The 19,616-nt window shown below is 39.6% G+C and overlaps 2 protein-coding genes across 2 annotated transcripts; both read right to left on the reverse strand.

Moving 5' to 3' along the window:
• Nucleotides 1–630: 630 nt before the first annotated feature.
• On the reverse strand, nucleotides 631–7,042 carry LOC139303193 (high-affinity choline transporter 1-like). Its single transcript, XM_070926928.1, has 8 exons — nucleotides 6,859–7,042; nucleotides 6,123–6,236; nucleotides 5,662–5,817; nucleotides 5,422–5,570; nucleotides 4,957–5,100; nucleotides 3,141–3,294; nucleotides 1,361–1,578; nucleotides 631–1,194 (listed from the first exon to the last, which is right to left on the reverse strand). The coding sequence occupies exons 1-8, from the start codon at nucleotides 7,040–7,042 to the stop codon at nucleotides 631–633; spliced, it is 1,683 nt and encodes a 560-aa protein (XP_070783029.1).
• A 4,095-nt stretch (nucleotides 7,043–11,137) lies between these two features.
• Nucleotides 11,138–17,653, reverse strand: LOC139293952 (multidrug and toxin extrusion protein 1-like). Its single transcript, XM_070915662.1, has 16 exons — nucleotides 17,462–17,653; nucleotides 16,522–16,623; nucleotides 16,360–16,428; nucleotides 15,993–16,141; nucleotides 15,238–15,280; nucleotides 15,053–15,097; nucleotides 14,862–14,959; nucleotides 14,390–14,487; nucleotides 13,594–13,775; nucleotides 13,333–13,441; nucleotides 12,677–12,752; nucleotides 12,042–12,111; nucleotides 11,806–11,938; nucleotides 11,627–11,721; nucleotides 11,460–11,523; nucleotides 11,138–11,379 (listed from the first exon to the last, which is right to left on the reverse strand). The coding sequence occupies exons 1-16, from the start codon at nucleotides 17,651–17,653 to the stop codon at nucleotides 11,138–11,140; spliced, it is 1,767 nt and encodes a 588-aa protein (XP_070771763.1).
• Between the last annotated feature and the right edge of the window lie 1,963 nt (nucleotides 17,654–19,616).

A 19,616-nucleotide genomic window follows, 5' to 3' on the forward strand; every position in this document is an offset into this window, starting at 1 on the left:
TAATAGTCAAAATAGATTTTTAAATTGGAATAAACATCAATATTAGTCTTAAAGTAGAGCAGAGTAGCATCGATCAACAAATCCACTTTAATTGTATGCACATTTGTCACTAACCACAACCAAATAACCCTAACCCTAAGACAATAAACAAAGACAAATCATTAAAACTGACCAACAAACAAACTTTAGTGCCATTAAAGTGACAAGTAAAATAAGCTTGGTCATATGGTCCTACTGTTGAATTTTTAAAAAATCTCAATGCTTTGAAGAGCACAAATAGAATACTATTCATCTCCATCATATCTGGGTAGCAACAGAAATCTGAAACTGATATCTCAAAACCTCAACAAACACAAAATATCTACGTAGGTAGATACCATTAGGCTATCTAATCTGATGCTTACTGTGCTCATTGAGGTCTTAGGTCACTTATTAACTCTTGAAAGGGTGATACCTTTTTTTTATTTTGAGTAGTTAACTGTTTTTTGAGATAATCACTTTTTCATACGACTTGAAAGAAAGAAACAACTACTAGCAGTTAGCAGCTAAAAATAAAGGCAACTTGCAATTTCTCTATATATACACTCTAAGATCATATTAAAATTCAGGCCAGCAACAAAAGACAAGCGGTTACGATCCAGTCTGCAACATTGGCTGTAAGGCAACTCCTTGTCTGTTCTCGTCACACTCAGCATCACTTTCAGCTTCTTCTTTGAGATTCTGTGTGACGGCATCCGCTGGTGATACAGTAACATTATGTTTTACTTTGAAAATGTCCCACCTCTCAGGCAACAGGCCGTGGTTGAACATGAACGAAGCCAGCAAGGAAAACACTAAGATGGTTACCAAAGTGCAGAGCATAGAGAGAGTTTTGACAGGGGACTTTTGGACGTAGACGCCATCTTCCAATGTGCAACCCGGAAGATGAAGAACAACAGGAAGACCTATAGCGTTCTCTCCCAGCAAAATCCTTAGACTCAGCCCTAAGATGTAGCCCACCATGGCACCATAACCATTCGACACTTTAAAGAAGAGCACTGAGACCAGATGGGGGAACATAAGGGTGTAGGAGATGTCTGCTCCGAGAATCCAGAGGACCAGGGTGCTGTTGGCGTAGAACGTTATGGATGTCCCAACCAGACCCACCACCACCACTGTGACCCGAATGACCCATTGCATTTCATAGTCTGATGCCTAAGAACATGGAATCATACAAAAGAAGACGCTTCATTATTCATTCATATACCTGTGCTTTCCAAAACGGATTGTTTTGATTTGTTTGTGCTTTTTTAGTTTGCAATGATTGGTAAATGACAGGGCATCCTAACCCTGACGCCTTTCAACATCTTATCCTCCTTACCTGTTTACGCAGGATGTTCTTGTAGATGTTTGAAGAGAAAACAGAAGTCGCAGACAACAGGCCAGAGTCAGTGGATGACATGACAGCAGCGGCCACAGCTCCGATTCCAATGATTGAGATGTAAGACGGAGTGAGGTATTGTAGGGTCAGGGGCAGGACAAATGTATGCTCACCACGTACATATGGAGGTGGAGAGCCGTACAGCGTTAGGTTCCAATCTGGACAAGAGAAATAACAAGTTTCCTCACCACAATGCTAGATCAATGCAGCAGTCACACAGAAACCTGGGCTCTATTCTATGATTGAAAGGTTTTACCATCTAAGGCAGGGGTATTCAACTAAAGTTCGAAGAGGTCCAGTTAGAGAAAATGTCCTCAAGCAAAGGTCCGGAACATCACAATGTCGAACTTGCGTTGTGAGTTAGCGTGATATAAATTGAAGTAGCCTAGTAGTTGTATCAACGTCTGCATGTAATCAACAACTGACTGTCAAATTAAATAAAGAAAGTACAATTCAAAAACATTTTGACAATATTTATTGTCATTTAACATTGAACTCTACAGATATATAATACTGTAGATATGTATAATGTCCTTTTCTCATTAACTAAAACAAGCGCTGCATTTAAAAATAAAATAGAGAAAATAAATAAAATAGCTTTTGAAAAATTGTGCATCTTAAAATGAAGTGCTTAATTTTAGAAAAACAAAATAAAGTGTAGCAGCAGCTTGAGATTCCCCTTTTCTTTGTTAACTGTTTCACATCTTGACTTAACAGTCTCAACCAATTTCATAAGAAATAATGTGTCTTCTCTCCCTCCCGGAAGCGCCCCGTCAAAAATTTTAAATCCCTTAATAATTTATTGATTATAGGTCCGGGTCCATATAGGACGGCGTCTGGGTCCGGACTCGGACCACGGTCCGCCTGTTAGTGACCCATGATCTAAGGTAATTGCACTTTAGCAAGTAATTGAAATTCCTGAGGGAAATATCCATCTCTTTAGCTACTAAATGTTCACCAGCTAGTCGCTAACTTTGTCTGCCTTTCGTTCAGCGTTGGGCAGGTAGAGTGCAGAGCTTTTTCACTGAAAACAGCTGCTTGCTATGATTAGAAATGGGGTTGATGAGAGCGGTGAGAGTGATACATATTAAATTGCTCCATAGAGGGGAACTATAGAGCTGGGAGATGTTTCTTTGTGAGTTTGTCACTATGAGTGACCCCTATCTCATATCACGTTTGGTCCACACTCAACAAACTATAGTATTTGTCGCTTTAGACCATAATCTATAATACATGACAATTTAAGGAGTAGTAATGGGCTCAATATCTTCCAGGACATAAGTATCCAAGTGTTATGAGAGAGTGTTATGGTATGGGCGATACTAACTGCTGGTGTGACAAGCAGCTCTGTTTATCACTGAGCAAATTGACTGTGGTCAATCAAGAGATAAGCAATGAGTGTTATACAGAAAATCTGCAAACAAGTGTTTGGCACCACCATAAGTTGAGTCTAGTTGGGTTTCCAGTAGTTCTGCACATCTCAGCACTGTGTTTGTATAGCTTCGGGAAACCCCAAGGGAATACCTACACTGCTAAATGTAAGCTACACTTTGTCAACTTCTGGTAATGTACAGAGGCCATATGTAGTCTTAGGAAGGCAACTATCCTGTTCTCTCTGTCATATTATAAAATGACTGAATCAATATTTTGGCCAAACAATCCAAATAGCTCCCAGCCACTGTCTGTATTAAAGGTCTGTCATCTCTAACCTAATTCCCACCTGTGGAGGCGGCGACAGCCCCAACCAAGACAGGGGGGATTCCCAGTATGGCGATGGCAACGGCAGCAGCGTAACAGGTTAACTGGGCTGTTAGTGATGAGGAGGCAGACAGCGTTCTCTGGTGGAAGCTCTGAAATGAAACACTACCAAGACCCTGGGGGAAAAAAAGAACACAGCAGGAAGGAAGATGGACATTGAGGACATGAAAAGATGAGGAAGATAAGGGAAAAAGGAAATATAGTGATATACAAGTCCTGACCATTTCTCCATCAGAATGAAGGAAATGTTCATTGAATAGGAAGAAACAAAGCTGTGCAGATTTCTAATAATGCTCAGACAAACTGAAATATTTGCAATATTTACTTACTTCTGTTCAAAGGTTACACTCTACCCCAGGATGCATTAGGCAAAAGCCAGGGCAGAACTTTAGTAAGGTCACTGTTACACGGACAATTTAGACTCTCCATTTCACCTTACTTACATGTCTTTGAACTGGGGGAAACCAGAGCAACCACAGGAGTTCACACAGAAACCTCAGGGACGTCAATCAGACCAGAGACCTTACTTGAGTAAAGTGGTTCGGCTGCATGTGTGAGAAACATGTTTCAGCCGTAAGAAGCAACATGATATACTGTACAACTGCTGTGGTGGTGACTACAGAGCTGTCCTCCTGTCGTCTCTCTTCAGCCTCCAGTTACTCTGAATAACATTGCATCGCCTGTCTTTTCAGAGCCTGTCAAAGTCCACATGCCACAACTGCTGATATTCAAGGCAATCTTACCCCAGCTGTTCCCCTTTTCTCCAATCAACACCAATTATACAGTATACGTTTGCCAGCTTAAGCTGCCATGTAATCAGTGTTGCCCAAGATTGCCAGTCTCATTCAAGTTCTGTATGCCTCCGCCTGCCTTTACGACCACCTGCCTGCCCTTGCATAACACACTTACCAACTGTAAGCTGACCAATTTATCTAGTAAACACTGCTTTGACCAATACTTTCTTGCCTGTGGGTTCACACTCTGATCAGCAATTACAACTACATTATTTATAGCCGCAATTACCTACTGATTTTCCACAGGAAGAGCTGCTTGTCCTATTTTGTTTTTTCACGTTCTTGATAGACAGAAGCATGTCAATACCACCATACAGGCAGACAAATATTAAAGCAGGAGAGCGGGATCCCTGCTGTTGTAATGTCAGCTACAGGTAGGTACTGGTATTCTCTTTTGGCTCGTCCTGCGAAACGTCCATGTTCATCAAAATGCCAACCAGAACAATCACTTACATTTTTGATGAGCACAGTGGATATTTTTTCCCACACATACCCCGGTAATATTAATTCCGTCCGTATGGCGTCAGTTAAAGTTTAACAATTCAATTGCTTTGGATACAAGGATGCATTGCTAAGTGTAATGATTATTATCATTTCAGTCTGCCGCAGTGCTGTTACAGAGATACTTTGCCTTTAGTCTTTGTCATGCATATAAAAAGCTGATTGGAAACTTGATTTTGCATCTCCATTGCCGAGAAATTGTCTTTCGCCAGGAGAAATCTAGCTGGGGAGATCAGGTTTCTCCAATCTCCTTCCTAAATTGAGATGACTTTTGTTGTGATTTGGCGCTATATAAATTAAATTGAATTGAAATTGAATTAAATTACATAAACAGGGTTTCTCATTTACATGACATTGAAGAATTCAGGTTAAGTGCATGCATGAAAAGGCATTGATGGTGGTTTGTCTGTCACTGGCATGTAGCCGTGCTCTGAGCTTAGGATGGAACCAGGAAAGTATGATACTGATGAATATTCAGCTCACAATCATGAAGAAGTCATCAATCCACTTCCAGATGTTGTCCTGCTCCACAGTGCCGACCCAGGGTTCCTGGAACGTGTGGTTGAAAGCAGTCTGGGCAATGTTTGCAGATGTGGGGTTGAGCAGTAGGAAGGGGACACACAACCACTGCAAATATATATTGAGATCATCAGACTGACGACTTTGGCAGAACAAGTCAGTTATTTTGTCAGATGTTAAAATACAAACGTGACCTTACATTCAATACATTGTGTTTACACACCACACCTAACATTTCTGTTTTTTTCTTGATTTTCTGTGTTTCTTTCCCTTTCTGTTGAAATGTTCAAAAGGTGTGAACTCTGTATTAAATAACTTTTATAGCAGGACTGACTTGAGACATTGTTGTTGAGGATTAACTGGATTGTTATGCTTTATACTAAGAGTCAATATACAACGTGTGCTACTGTACGAGGCACTGTAACTCACCAAACTGAGGAATGCTAGAGAGAGCTGGATGACGTCAGTGTAGGCCACTGAATAAAGGCCACCTAACAAAGTGTAGATAATGGCCACAGCTGATGAGAGCCAAACAGAATAGGAATAGGGCAAGTCCAGAATCACACTCATAGTAGCTCCTGTTGGACAAACGCAGAAATTTAAATGTTTTAATTGCATCCACTAATTTAAAAAAAAAAAAAAAAAAATCTGGTAGGTATGTATATTTACCTAAGCCAAACAGAGTGCAGGACACCCACAGCACATCCACCAGCAGACAAGGCAGCACTAGAGCACCACTCAGCACTCTGCCATACTTTATCTGAAATGGGTCCATCATGGTGACATACTTCTTCTCTCTCATTGGCTTGGCAAAGAAAAGACCACCTTGTGCAGTTGATGAGAAACTATTATTATATTGTATTTATGATAATTTATCAAAAACACTACTTCGTTGGTGCATAGTTTGCCCTGCTTCCTTTAATTACTGAAGCTGTGGGAACTGTGTACTGTAAATTGCTGATATCCAGTACATCAAGCTCACCAAAACAAATTCATGATGATGTTTAAAGTGTTACAGTGGCACATTTTACTCATAAAATGTTTATAAAACAGATCAAATGGGCCACACAGAAACAATACGTTTGTTTGACATTATCAAGAGTGTATGAATAATGTATGACTTGTCTTACCTAGTATGAAGGACACAGAGTATTGTATAGGCATAAGAGCCCATACTAAGCCCATTTTAGGAGTGTACACCGCCTCAGCCACACCAAGGATAAAACCACCTCCGACCCACGTAGCTGCAGAAGGATGACATTTACCCACACACATTAATAAGAATATACTGTATTTTTGTGCAGTATGTGTGCAGTTGCAAGTGTGAGTATATAGCAGGCCAAATATTGCAGAGGGCAGATGATGTCGTCTGTCCTTTAGAAGTCCAGCGCTGTGCATACTAGTAGGAGAGTATACGGAAATACAATGATACGCGAGGGCATGCCTAAGATTCCTGGAAACAAGCTAAGGTAGCACCAGCAGCTTAAAAGAAGGTCTGCCAGCTAACTTTACAAGCAACAGGAGCAATGAAGCCAGTTAGCGCCGAGCTGCTAACTCTGTAAGGAGAGCAAAGGATGGAGCGACTGGTTTCCTCCAATCTGGACCATCAGAACACTGCACAGCAAGGACTGCATTCAACATCGGAACTGCAACTTTTCCAAGCTTGGCTCATCCACAACCGACGGAATCGCCAGCTAACAAAGCAGCATTCCAGGGAATCCCTTTCTTCATAAACTGGTAACTAACTGGGCATATCTAGCTAGCATAGCGTAACAGTAACAGTTAACTAATAATAAGAGCTAATATCTACTCTGGCAGCTCTCTGGTGAGCTAAGATGAGTTTCTGACCTGCACAGAACAACTTACCAGTCATGGTGAAAATCCCAACCAGCAAGCTGATATTCCTGTCTCCGAGGAGAACCACTTCGGTCCTGTCTCCATGGCTCTTCCTCTCAGTCTTCCTCGACTTTCGGGCGGCCCACAACCCTGTCCCCAGAATCAGGATATAGAACAGCACCACTGCAACCACACCGGGGATGTTTAGAGACATGGTGGCCAACCACTATGAACCACACTGACTGGCAGAAGGGCTGAATGGGCAACAAATACAAATATATTACATGGGCCAAGAGTGTGCAAGAACAAAGGTCACAGACATAATCAGGAACCTGAAAACATGAAAAGCACTCCTGAGTTCACCTGAATTGGCAATGAAGAGTTCAGTTAATTTGTCCAAAACCAAGATTTACTTCTCACTGGTTAGCGTTAATAATACTACTACTAATAATAATTACTAATAATACTAATATTTTGGAATATCACCAAGCATGATTCAAACACACAATTCCTATAAGCCTTTTTGTGGCTTATGTTGACTTCTAGTTGTTTAGTTGTTAAATATTAACTATTCTTCCTCTCAAATTTTTCAAACATTTTCACTTGATTTAAAAGTTGTTCTCAGTTTTACTTGCTTACTACTTTTATTGATTCTACTACAATTACTATTACTAAACTCTACTGAATCTATGCATTCAAAGGTCATGGTGAAAACATTGGGAAAACATTTGTATACACAAGTTTAATACTAATAGGTCAGAGACACATAACAGGTGCACTGTGGCTGGTGTCAGTGGATGTAAGTAAAAATGGACATAGACTTGTACAACATGGCATACTGGAAATACTTACATAACATAATAGAGCCAACAGTATTAGATTAAGTCAATTAGTAGATTGATTAATTAGTCAACTGACTTAAAATCAATCAGCAAAAAAAAAAACACCTTACAAATTCTCAGTTTCCAGCCTCTTAAAAGTGCTTTTCTCTGTTATTGTAAGTTGCAAATCTTTGGGTTGTTATGTTTTATAGACCAAACAATGAGTCTACTAATAGAGAAAATAATCATGAGATTTATCAATAATCATCAAACATCACATGTCAAACCACCACCATGGGTCATCAAAATTACCACTAAAGCACAAAATTGATGTTACTACATTGACTTGCTCAAAGGTCAATGAGAACCTGCATATACATTTGAACCCTTTAAGACCAATACATTATTTTAAGGTTAGATAACTGCCTGCAGTATGTAGACTAGCTGTTATATATTTGACAAATATGGCTTTGCATCTAACCACCCAATTTACAGTAATTATGAGGACCAAACTGCTTCTGTCTTTATTTTTATTTATCTGAGCTACTGACGTTAAGTTAGTCAGCACTACAGACGATGACCTACTACATGAATGACACTAAGTTAGCAAACTGCTTGAAACACTGAAATATTAACGTTAGCTATTATTGGGTCACAACTATGCTAGCTAGCTAACGTTAGCGTTAATTTAGCTAGCGAATTAGCTGTCTTTGCACCATTCTAATAAGCAATGACTAAACAGTGAGAAGCTTAACAATTCAAAACATGTTTTGAAAAACTCATTCTACTATGTCAAAGAGAAATGACATAGCAGAATGGGCTTTCCAATAAATTCAAGCAGGTTAACATTAACTTACTTCACTTTGACATCAGGAGGTCCACCACGGTCGGTTGTTGTGTTAGCTTGGTTACATTCACATACAAACTATGATTCTGACACGACCCATTCCGCCGTGTAACAATTGAAACGATCATTTCCGAAAAAGGAACAACCACAAATCACGGTTTAATTAAGAAGACACCGTTAAAAGTTAAGAGCCGAAGTTCAGATTTGGCTCAGCTGCGCGTGCGTGGAGGCTCTCCTCGCGTGCCCAGTGATGGAAGGTTATGTTAGGGAGAGACCTCCAAAATGTAATTACATTAAAATGATTACTTGTTTGGTCATAGCAGCTGTGGTTTTAAAGCAATAACAAATTTATGTGTGACTCTTCAGCTGTATGTGGTGTATTACTATACAACATTACAGATTTTTAGTTTAGCAATTGAGCAAAACCCCCAAATTCCCAGACAAAATACAGACGGCCTGATCTCAGCGTCCTCAATGGTAGCTATAAGGCCCAGGAGGGGAGGCCCTGAATTTTGTCTGAACACTGGACATCCCATCCTGCAGAACATGGAATCAGCTCTTTTCCCACACTCAGATTCTGGAGGTCATGGTCAGTTTACCCACCCATGCTACACCAACTTTGTGGACTTAAAACCATATGTTATGCTGCGTGACTTGCTGCAGGGTTGCAAAACCATATGGGTGTTGTAGACTCAATCTCTTGACAGTTCCTTAACTCACCTTTGACATGTACATGGTGTCTGCACTCTGATGGTTTTACCAAGTTGTAGAGTTAATTTCTAACAAACAAAACACACATTGTACTTTCAACATAAAAGTACTCAAGTTTGGTTTGTGGTGTTACCCTGAGCTTGCATGGTTTCTTTAATTACAGGTTTATCAACAATGAAAAATCCCAAACTCCACATCCCCAGTTTGTAACACAGCCTTTCTACGAAAACAAAATTGTCTCCAAGCTGATGAAATCCTCAGGGAGGGAGGTGAGACAGAGCACACCATCTTCACAGGCCAACAGTACTTACTGTGATGAATAAACTGAGCTTATGTGTTAAATCAGTGGAGTGAGAGGGGCATTTAATTTAACTTTGCTTTCAACCATTTTTTCCCTCAACAAGCTACAGTATCTTCACAAAATCATGGTCAGAGCCTTCGAAATCACTTCAAACAGTAACTAATTACTGAAAACAGTAGTTTTCAAAATAGCAACTTCTGTACTTAAGAAGTTTTCAGCACAAATCATTTTACTTCTACTTGAGCAATATTGTGGTCAAGCTACGGTACTTGAGTTTCAGTGGGATATTCAAGAACTCCTTCCACTCCTGGACTGTAGTAGTTTAAAGACATCTTCCAAACAATGACACAGTCTCTTGTGTGCTGTGAAACACAGCTTTGAATATGAGGTATAGTGTGAGGTACTATTGAATACACACATAAATACAACACGCTTATATTAATCATTTAACTATTTATTTATATTGAGAGATGACAACGAAGAGAATACTACTCATTAGAGATACTCTCAGTGTATTGCTTACATTATGATTTTCACTTTGATTACCGTTTTTGGTATTCGGCAGAAAAACACATATTTTGTCACCAGTGTTGGCAAAGGCATAAAAATAAAAAAAAGTGGTATGTAATGTATTTCTGAAATGAACACATTTAGAGAACACTAGATGCCATTCATGTGCATACTATACCACAGACGTATTCAGGAACATCTACATCTCTACTCCATGTATACAGTGTATATGCTACAACAATATCCACAGCAATTAACCAAGATACCAAGAGTAACTCTATCTTAAACGGAGCCTGAATAAAACAATAGTATCAGAGTTCTTATGTTTTGGCCTTGATGATAGTACTAATGTCATATAATGTTACAAAGACTCTCAGCTGTCCCACTGTGGGGCACTATTTACCTATACTAATACCTATAAAAGTACACTCACATTTAAGTGTCTGCACTTTAAATTCACTTGAACCCAAGGCACAGTGTGTAAACATCTCAAAATGTTCCTCTAAAATCAAAACATCCTGGAATTTTCTTATCATAAAGATGTACAGCACCTTACTCTTAGTGCTTGTTGTGGTGATTCAGGCATAATGTTTGAACATTGCATGCCTGAGCAAATTCTTCAGTAAAGTTGCATTTCCTCCAAAGCTTTGCGTACTACACCAACTTTTATCAATTTGTTATGGCTATCATGTAGGCAAGCACTTGCATGATGTTACTCAAATATTTAACAGAAACAGAACATGAGCATCCCATTAAAGCCCTTTTTTGTTACTCTTTGAATACGTACAAATACTTGCATTTCAGCCCTGGTATAGTCCACTAACTCCGCAAAAGATATCTGGGTCCCTTTGGCTTGCTAGATATTCCGCCTTATCACTTTGTTTAAATCAGCTCTCTGTCATAGAGTGTCTGTCCACTTGTATATGAGAGGGTTGTTGGCTTAAAGTTCCACAAAGCTGCAGACTCGGGTGTTGATCCTCGGTGGGATCAACAGCACGAGTAACCCTTTCCCACTACACGGTGAGTCAGTGCTAACGTGAAAATATTGGTTAATGGACTATTATGCTGTCAATCCTGACAACCATCAGTCTGACTGCCAGCTTTACATCATCGGACGACTCACTTCAGCAGCCTGATGAGGAAGTGGCTGGCAATGACTCCAGCGATGAGGATGACGACCATGAGCAGCAACATGAGGCCACGCCGTAAAACCAGCTGTGTTACTGACAGAACATCTCCCACTGTAGTGGTAGTGGATTTATTCTGGCCTGGAATATGCACCTCCTCGTATGTGTGGTCCCGCTCAGCACCCTCACAAATGGATGGAGTCGTACTGACCTGAGCCTGGTTATAATTCGAGTCTGGAGGTTTGAGGGAGAGGCTTTAGTATTAACAAAATACTGTCACACGGGGGTGTTTCAGTTAGTGCGTCAGAGCTTACCTTTATTTTCCATCTCGGCCATATCTTTTTCTTCTTTGATCTGGACTCCTGCTCTCACAAGAGCCTGATCAGAGACATTAAAGACAGTTGTTGATAGCAGGTTTTAACTTCAAATACGTCATAGTAAAAAATAGCATTTTGATTGGTCAAGGGATACAGGTACGCACCTCTTCAGCAGCCTTCTTCCAATCGAGTTTGCACACAAATGTGACGAAGAAAATGGACTGCATTAACACACAAATGGTAAGTCCTGTCCATAGTCCTTTTACAGAAGATGAGAGAAGAGCTTTAATGGCTACATACAGTACTAATTGCATAACTGTACATGGTAATGGTCTGCTCTTACCTACAATGCCCATATTTGCTGCAAACATTAGGGACACACCAATAGGAAAACCAATGAAGTAGTACCCCACCAGGTTACACAGAGCACCAATCAACTGCTTTCCTGCTCCTCTGAGAACGCCTCCAGCCACACCCTGTCCATATCGAACAGAGATTTAGTCAAATCACAGTCTGTAAGTATATGTGTGTCAATATTGGGTCTGAAATCCTGATTACTTGCATGAAATAGTTTCTCACCGCAATGGCATCAGCAAGATGCATGAAACAAAATATGATCATGACGTCAGCGACCCGCTGTAAAATGTCTCTAAAAAACATGCAGATAGAGATTCTTGATGGACACTAAAACATGTTCTGGCAAGGAGAGGAACAGGAGAGGAACTGTGAGTACTTTAGTGAGGTAGCTGTATACAAAATTATCTCCGGCTGACTGATAAATACAATGAACATAGAGGGATACTGCACGGAAACACGACCTTTCCACTCATGATGAAATAAGAAAAGTGTAATTATATGACATGATGTGACATTTTTCTAAACCTCCATAATGGCTAAGGACTGTTATATGTCACTTAAAACTGGAGAAAAAATGTGCTCACCTGATGTAATATTTTGAAATGAATTAGGTTTGTTTAGGTTAACTGAAATGGAAACAAACTGCAAAACACTCGATGAATAGCTGTCTTAGCAGTGTTTAATGTGGCATCACCAATAAGGAGTTCAGTGTTAGTGAGCCAGCATGAAGATGATGACCTTAGTTAATGCAAGCCTGGAAAGCAATATGAAACTCCCATGAAGTGCAACTAAAGATACACAAAATAACTGAATCAGTCCAAGAAAGTGAAGGATATTGTGTGAAAGACTTTACTCACTGTTCTGATGTGAAAATGTATCCAATAACATTTCTGGCAATGCTGAGGCTGGCTCCAACAAAACATGCAATTATGACTGCCGTGGGAAAAAGAAACAAAAGACAGTTGTTAATATATTGAACGCTGAACGAAGGGAAAGAAGTGAACACAATAAATGTATTTATTCATCTTTTTTATATTTCAAATGGATGTTTCCATTGTAAGAAGTAGTTTGTAGCTATATATATATATGTATATACATCCAAACTGAGGACGTTATTATTGCTGCCATTTGTGGGTTGAGTTTTCTTAGATTCAGTGTGTCAAAAGTTCAATTACATTCCTTTCTTCAGGCCATGCTTCTAATTACATGACAGTCATAATCCTTGAAATGAACATTCAGACTGAACATGAGTTCAAACTAAATGTATTCATGAGGTTTTGAGAACAGTCCAGGTGACACAACGCTGCCATCTGGAGGTGACATTTACAGCAGCATTTACAACATAATGATGTCTGTGTTGCTGTTAGCGTTAAGAGGGTTTTGTGTTGATGAGACACTCGTGACCGATGTGTCAAATATATTCTTATTACAAATGGATATTAAACTACGACTACTGCTCAGCCCAAGTGAAAAGGAGTTTCAGGCCGCATGTACTGTATGCACTGGTTCTTACATGCACAAATGATAGGGACTTTGCAAGACAGCTTAGCCTGCTCTATGTTTCCTGCACCAAGAGCATTCCCAACCCGCACACTGGCAGCAGCAGAGAAGCCTAATGGGAACTAATGGGAAAAAATAGATAAGTAATTAAATTAAAATGAAACTAAAGCTACTTTTCCTTAACTATAATTTAATTGGAGCAATGGCCAAGCAGAGGGTTGGCATTAACAATTAATACATAATTAATGGTAGGAAAAACATTTAGAGGAGTTACCATGTAAGCTATAATCGCCAGCTCGTATGCTATGGACTGAGCTCCCAGCTCTGCCTCACTAATCACTCCGGCCAGGAATCCTCCCACCTCAAACATCCACCACTCCAGACAAAGCATGAGCATACTGGGGATGGCCAGCTGGACGAAGGGACCCCACTCCTGCAGACAGTCCAGTGACCAACCTGTGGGCCAGAGGTCTGTGCGTTAAGCTGTGGGTTGTTTCATTTCATGTTAGAGCTAACTCCTGCGTGCCGCTGGTTATGGCCACTAACAGTAAAGAGTAAACTCACAATACAGACAAGGATGGACATATGCTGATGTGAGATGTGTGCTTGACAAAATCTATCCATATTATCTAAATTATACAAATATTGCAGGTGTATTTTAGAAGTCATAAAGAGAGCTTAAAGTTTAACAGAGCCCAGGTGAAAAGGGTTCACACAGAAGAGGATCTGAATTCTTGAACTACTGGCAAATTTTTGCTACTCTTACATAACAGCCTTCTGACAAATTTGAACTTTAGTAAATCCTAACTCGGGCCAGCGGTGTCACCACTGTAACCTCTCCTCTTCACCACATTACACAGTTATAGAGTTGAACTGATTTTGTCAAACATTACACACTGGAATGTTCCCAATGGACAACCAATTAATTAAGTTGTGAAAGACCAGAGATTTGAATGATGAAAGAGGGTGAAATTAGTGGTTAGATTAAGAGAATGAATGCAGTTATCCCCATAAGAGCACATTTTGATTGAAGTCATATTGTGGTCAGTAAAAATCTGAAAACAACTCACCTCCCCATGTGGCCTTATGCAGACCCCTACAGCAGATGTAAACATATAAGACCACAGCCAGCAAGTACTGTGAGATAGCATTAGCTGCTGCAGATCCACTTAAAGAAACAAAAACAAAAACACTTAGTTGACAGCTTATCATGGTTATGAAACTAGGCTTCATATATACTTTGTGTCCAGAATCCGTATCTTACTGAATAATAATACACTGAGTGACAAGATAAATAGATGCCTCTGTACAAAGTCATACAACACAACAATCCAGTGATATTTGTGAAAAAGTAAAAAATAACTCCTGTACTGTAACGTATTTAATATACCTCAACCAACTTTTGAATCAGTGACAGAACATGTTAATCATTATAAGCAGAAATAAATACACATCTGATTGTTTCACCTCATGTAATTGAGTGTTACAATATTTAATAATTAGTTAGCTCAACTACAAAAAAATGATGATATAAAAACTCACGCAACGCCCAAATCCAGACGGTAGATGAAGACATAGTTGATGATTGCGTTGAAGACATTTCCAATCGCTCCAGTTATAACCTGGGGCCATATAATACCCTGTAAACCACAGCACAACCTGGTATCAATATTAATATGAATAACTATGGTGCAGCCATTAACTTTGACGTCCGTGGGTTTGCATCGCTGTACCTGGTTTTGAAGATACCTCCCCTGCAACTGGTACATAAAAGCAGCCTGAAGAAGGAAATACACAATTGAATTGTTGTCACTTTGGCATACTGTAGACTAATTTGAGCTTGAGAGTAACCTCTTTGAAATCTGTATGTATTGCATCACCATCTCCATACACAGGGTTCAGAATGCACCAAACTCACTGGCAGAGCAGGCATGAAGATCTTCACATACAGCTGGGAGAGACTTCATGCGGACACACAACAAGAAAATATGCATGTGAAATTGTGTGGTTGAAACATATGACTTCACACATAACGGACACACACAATATGAGGTTATGAGAAATTACAATTCATCCTCTGGTGACAATGTTGGGTCTGGATCTAAATCAGTGCATGAATGGAACTAAACATTTCTTATATGGCTGATAGACTGTAAACTACCCAATCTCAAAAAAACTGTTGGTGCCTTTAACTGGTAATGTGTGCCAGTTGTTCCCATTATCACCAAACAGTCCTGATACAGACAAAAGTATTTTGTTGTTTAGTAAGCTGCATAGGTATTAAGCCCTGTGGACAGACACTGATAGCAATGTGGTGGTGTGCATTTAACAAATGGTGAGAGAATACTGGACTTGAATAAATGCTTTTGTTGCTCTGTATCTGTTGGATGTGTAAATCAGCAACTATTTGCTTACAAGTTTGCCATGCCTATACTTAAAAAGGTGACAGTGTTGTATTTACAGCTTTTTTCTTCTGCTGCCCCCAAGTGGCCAAAAAATGAAATGACTGCAGAGGTGCACTTGAATTATTAAATTAATTTGCAGAAATGAACAGCGCAAAGTTACTGTATTCATTCCAGTGTAAAGAGTTTGTCAGCAAGGTCACATGTCAAGTAGGGTCACTAGATGAGGTGCTAAAGGTGCCTGTTGTTTTGGGGATGTATAATGACTGACCTGGCGACCTCTGGGCTCTGTTTGACAGCAAGTAGGAGGGGTTCAGTGTTGATGAGGATGGCCCAACAGGGGAAACAGGCCAGCAGCAGAATCAGAATCCCCCTCTGGAGAATCACACCCACACGCTTCAAGTTACCGCTCCCATACGTCTGCAGGAAAAAAGGTAGACAGATAAGCAGAGTCGGAAAACAAAAAATCACACCAATAACCAAGGGTATGACTGGTCAAAGAAAACTAACTTGATACAACTCAATGTTGAGTTGTTTTACAGGAGACCCCAGGACAACCTGGGAACCCAGCAGCTGTGCTTGTGTTTGTCTTGGTTAGATGAATACAGTGAAAAAACAACCTCTGGTGAGGACATTACCTGAGATATGAGGGTATCACATGTTAACGACAAACCAGTGCCAATGGAAATGCCAGTGACATTAACCACCTGCAATTAAAAGAAAATCATAATTCAGGGGAAAACACACACACACACATATATATATATAGACACAGATAGGGCTTGAGCAAGTCTCCTCACTGCGATTGATAATGATACTCCTGCAAGTTCAGTTTTCCCCAGGTGACCACAGAACACAGTGCTGACAAAACTGATCATGAAGATCATCAACTGGGAAATGACCTGGAGTACAAAAACAAACACAATACTCGTTGCTCATTTTCTTGTTTATACAAACACCAGACACATTCATACAAAAATAATACAAACATGTGGCATCATAGAAAATTTTGAAAAACAGCCAGTAAAGACCTAACAGATATCGTTAGTCTTACTGTATGAAATATGACAAATATATGTGTGTGACAATTTGATACATATTCCAAATAACCAACTAAATACCAATAGTTGCATAAATTAGGCAAATAAATTCAACACTGTAATTATCTATAACAAAGTAAAAATGTTTTCCATATAAAAGTCCATATATCTCATCACATTTTTAAAACTAAAGCATGAAAACACGTGAGTGTGTTAGCCTAAGTAATTAAATAAGTAAACATACAGTACATAGTATACCTACAGTGCAATCCCTAAATATTTATACTATTATAATACAGTGATTATCAATGATTAAGTTTAAGTGTCAATTTTTTCAATGTGAGGACATTTGTTCCCAGATCCTCAAGGGGCCAGAGGGTTCCAGGTTTACCATGTTATGTTTGTGGCAATTTGATTATTGCAAATGTGTTTGACAAAACTATATGTAGCACTACTGTATATGCACAATATAAACTGACCTTATTTCAGTGTATCTATACTTACACAAATACTGTATTCCTTAATAAATGTGTGCTTCATAAAGTTATAACAAACGTATTGCTAATACATACACAAAGCACAGAGAGTGGGAGATACAACAACAGAACAAATCTGTTCAAGGCCCCAACAGGGCACATGCATGACATACTGCCCATAAACAAACAGTAAACATGGAGCCGCCGCGGTGTGTCTAACTTACCACTGGTCCGGCTAGCTTAAAAAGTTGGACGAGCTCATTCCGGTATTCCGGCGAGATGAAGCCCCCCATGCGCTTCAGGCAAGAGCCACAGCCTTCACCGGAGCCCTGAGCAGAAGAAGCCGCTTCACCTGACTTTATATCTTCCTTCACCCCCTCAGTACATTTCACTGATGTTTTACCAGAAGCGTCCATGACAGAACAAACGGTGGTGTTCTCCACAGACACGCCGGACTCACTTATGTTCCCCTCTCAGTGACAATGTCAGACGGGGTTGGTACACTATGTATTTGACAAACAGCGAAGGAGGGAGAGGAGGGGTTTCGCACGTGCTTCAGGAGTGTCCTCGAAGCCAACCACCTCGTGCCGCAGATTTGGGGCGTCACTTCCATTGGGTAGACCTAACGATGCATTCAAGTGCAAATTATGAGGTTCAGGTATCAGAGTCAAACAAATTGTCTTTATACTTTCCACTACATTTTGGAGGCAAATATTGTAACTTTTTTACTCTACTTCAACATTTACTTGATAGCTTTCTTTACTAGTTAATTTGCAGATTTAAATTATTATTAATATAAAATATATATCAAGTAGTTTATGATATATTGTTATAGGTTAACCTACAGTAATTAAAATGACCCACCTTAACCAGCTGCAACATTGAACACATTAATGCACTGTAATCCAGTGATATAATACATATGATTCTGAAAGGGCCATTCTGCATAATAAGAACTTTTATTTTTGGTACCTAAATATTGATTAGATTTGAGTATTTTCACACTGTAGTACTGCTACTTTTACTTAAGGAAAAGATCTGAATACTTCTTCCACCACCGCACATGGCTCCAGTCATACAACATGTGTGTCTGCCATCTGTGTGCCACATGTGCCATAGCTCCAGGCTGTGCCTCTCATGTACTTTAGCCCTGATATCAAATATCAATGGCATTTGTAAATATTAGTAAAATATCTAAGGGGAGTTTTGTAAAGCTGATAAAGATGATCAGTTAAGCTAGGTTCATTTTCAGGAAGTTAATCAGGTTTAAATAGGTTTGACAAAGCTCATCGTGGAAACTCATCCAGATTATCCTGGTCCCAGTTAGGCTAGATTTCAAGCTTAGCTTCACTTCATCCTTTATCAGTGAAATCAGCCTCTCAGTCAGAAGACACCGCATGTCAAAGAGTCACACACACACAGCAGTTATTTGCTAAAAAAAATGTGAAACTCAGACATGAAAGCATCTGCAAAGCATTACGGTCAAAATATGTGCTTACAAATGCACTGAAAAATATTTGCTTTAGGCTATTTGAGTAGTGAGTTCTTTCATTAAAATAAAGCTGTTAAATGCTGTAGACCCATGGCTGCAACTCACTTTAAATTTCATATATTTGTCAGCATATTTAAACAGTATTTCCACCATATGGAGACTGTTATGTCACTTGTGCAAGCTAAACTGCGTAATCCAACAGGCCTTAAATAGCTAGAAAATGCTAATTATAATACATAACCTGTCTAGAATCATTCCTACGTGACGCTTCAGTATCTTGCACCTTGCACATGTAGATTAATTTTCAACAGTCACGAGAAAAAGGCTCACACTCACACTGGACTTGGACCAAACAAAGAAGGCACGGGCACAAACTGAACCAACAGGGAAGCTTGAGTTCAAATGAACATGTGCACTTTGAATACAAGTGGAACCCTGAGGAACTCCAGCACGTTTCATTCTGATTTGTGCTGACTTGAACTACAAGGTGAACCTCAACACTATATATTCCCTTAGCACCTGAAGAATGAAAACATCTCAAAAATGTTAATACTAACACTTAAACATCTTTGAATTCACATTCTAACCCCACTTATGGCACCTATTCATCTTTTCACGTGTCCAGTACCTGTGCTGCTGAACTTATATGCATAAAGATGTACAGCACCTTACTATTAATGCTCACTGTGGTGTTTCACATATAGTTTTGGAATATTAAAGAGGGAACTCCACTGATTTTTGCACAGCAAAATCAGTTTGCAGGTGTTGGGGAGTACGACTGCACATGTGGAAAGAGTTGTATAAAGCCTTTTGTGGCTCCAGAGGGAGCTGCATGAAATCTGATAAACTGCCTCAAGTGACCGAGGAAGTGTCAGTTGGGTCTGACT

Source organism: Enoplosus armatus, chromosome 2, assembly GCF_043641665.1.
Source record: "Enoplosus armatus isolate fEnoArm2 chromosome 2, fEnoArm2.hap1, whole genome shotgun sequence".
Classification (NCBI taxonomy): domain Eukaryota; kingdom Metazoa; phylum Chordata; class Actinopteri; order Centrarchiformes; family Enoplosidae; genus Enoplosus; species Enoplosus armatus.

Bases quoted from the DNA above. Each gene is read 5' to 3' on its own strand.
- LOC139303193 (XM_070926928.1), bottom strand. From the start codon at position 7,042: ATGTCTCTAAACATCCCCGGTGTGGTTGCAGTGGTGCTGTTCTATATC. The intron at 3,295-4,956 runs GTGAGCTGAATA...TTTTTCCCCCAG, and splicing joins TTGATGACTTCTTCATGATT to GGTCTTGGTAGTGTTTCATT. The intron at 1,195-1,360 runs GTAAGGAGGATA...CCATGTTCTTAG, and splicing joins AGAACATCCTGCGTAAACAG to GCATCAGACTATGAAATGCA.
- LOC139293952 (XM_070915662.1), bottom strand. From the start codon at position 17,653: ATGGACGCTTCTGGTAAAACATCAGTGAAATGTACTGAGGGGGTGAAG. The intron at 12,753-13,332 runs GTAAGAACCAGT...TTCCCACGGCAG, and splicing joins AGTCCCTATCATTTGTGCAT to TCATAATTGCATGTTTTGTT. The intron at 11,722-11,805 runs GTAAGAGCAGAC...CTTCTGTAAAAG, and splicing joins AGCAAATATGGGCATTGTAG to GACTATGGACAGGACTTACC.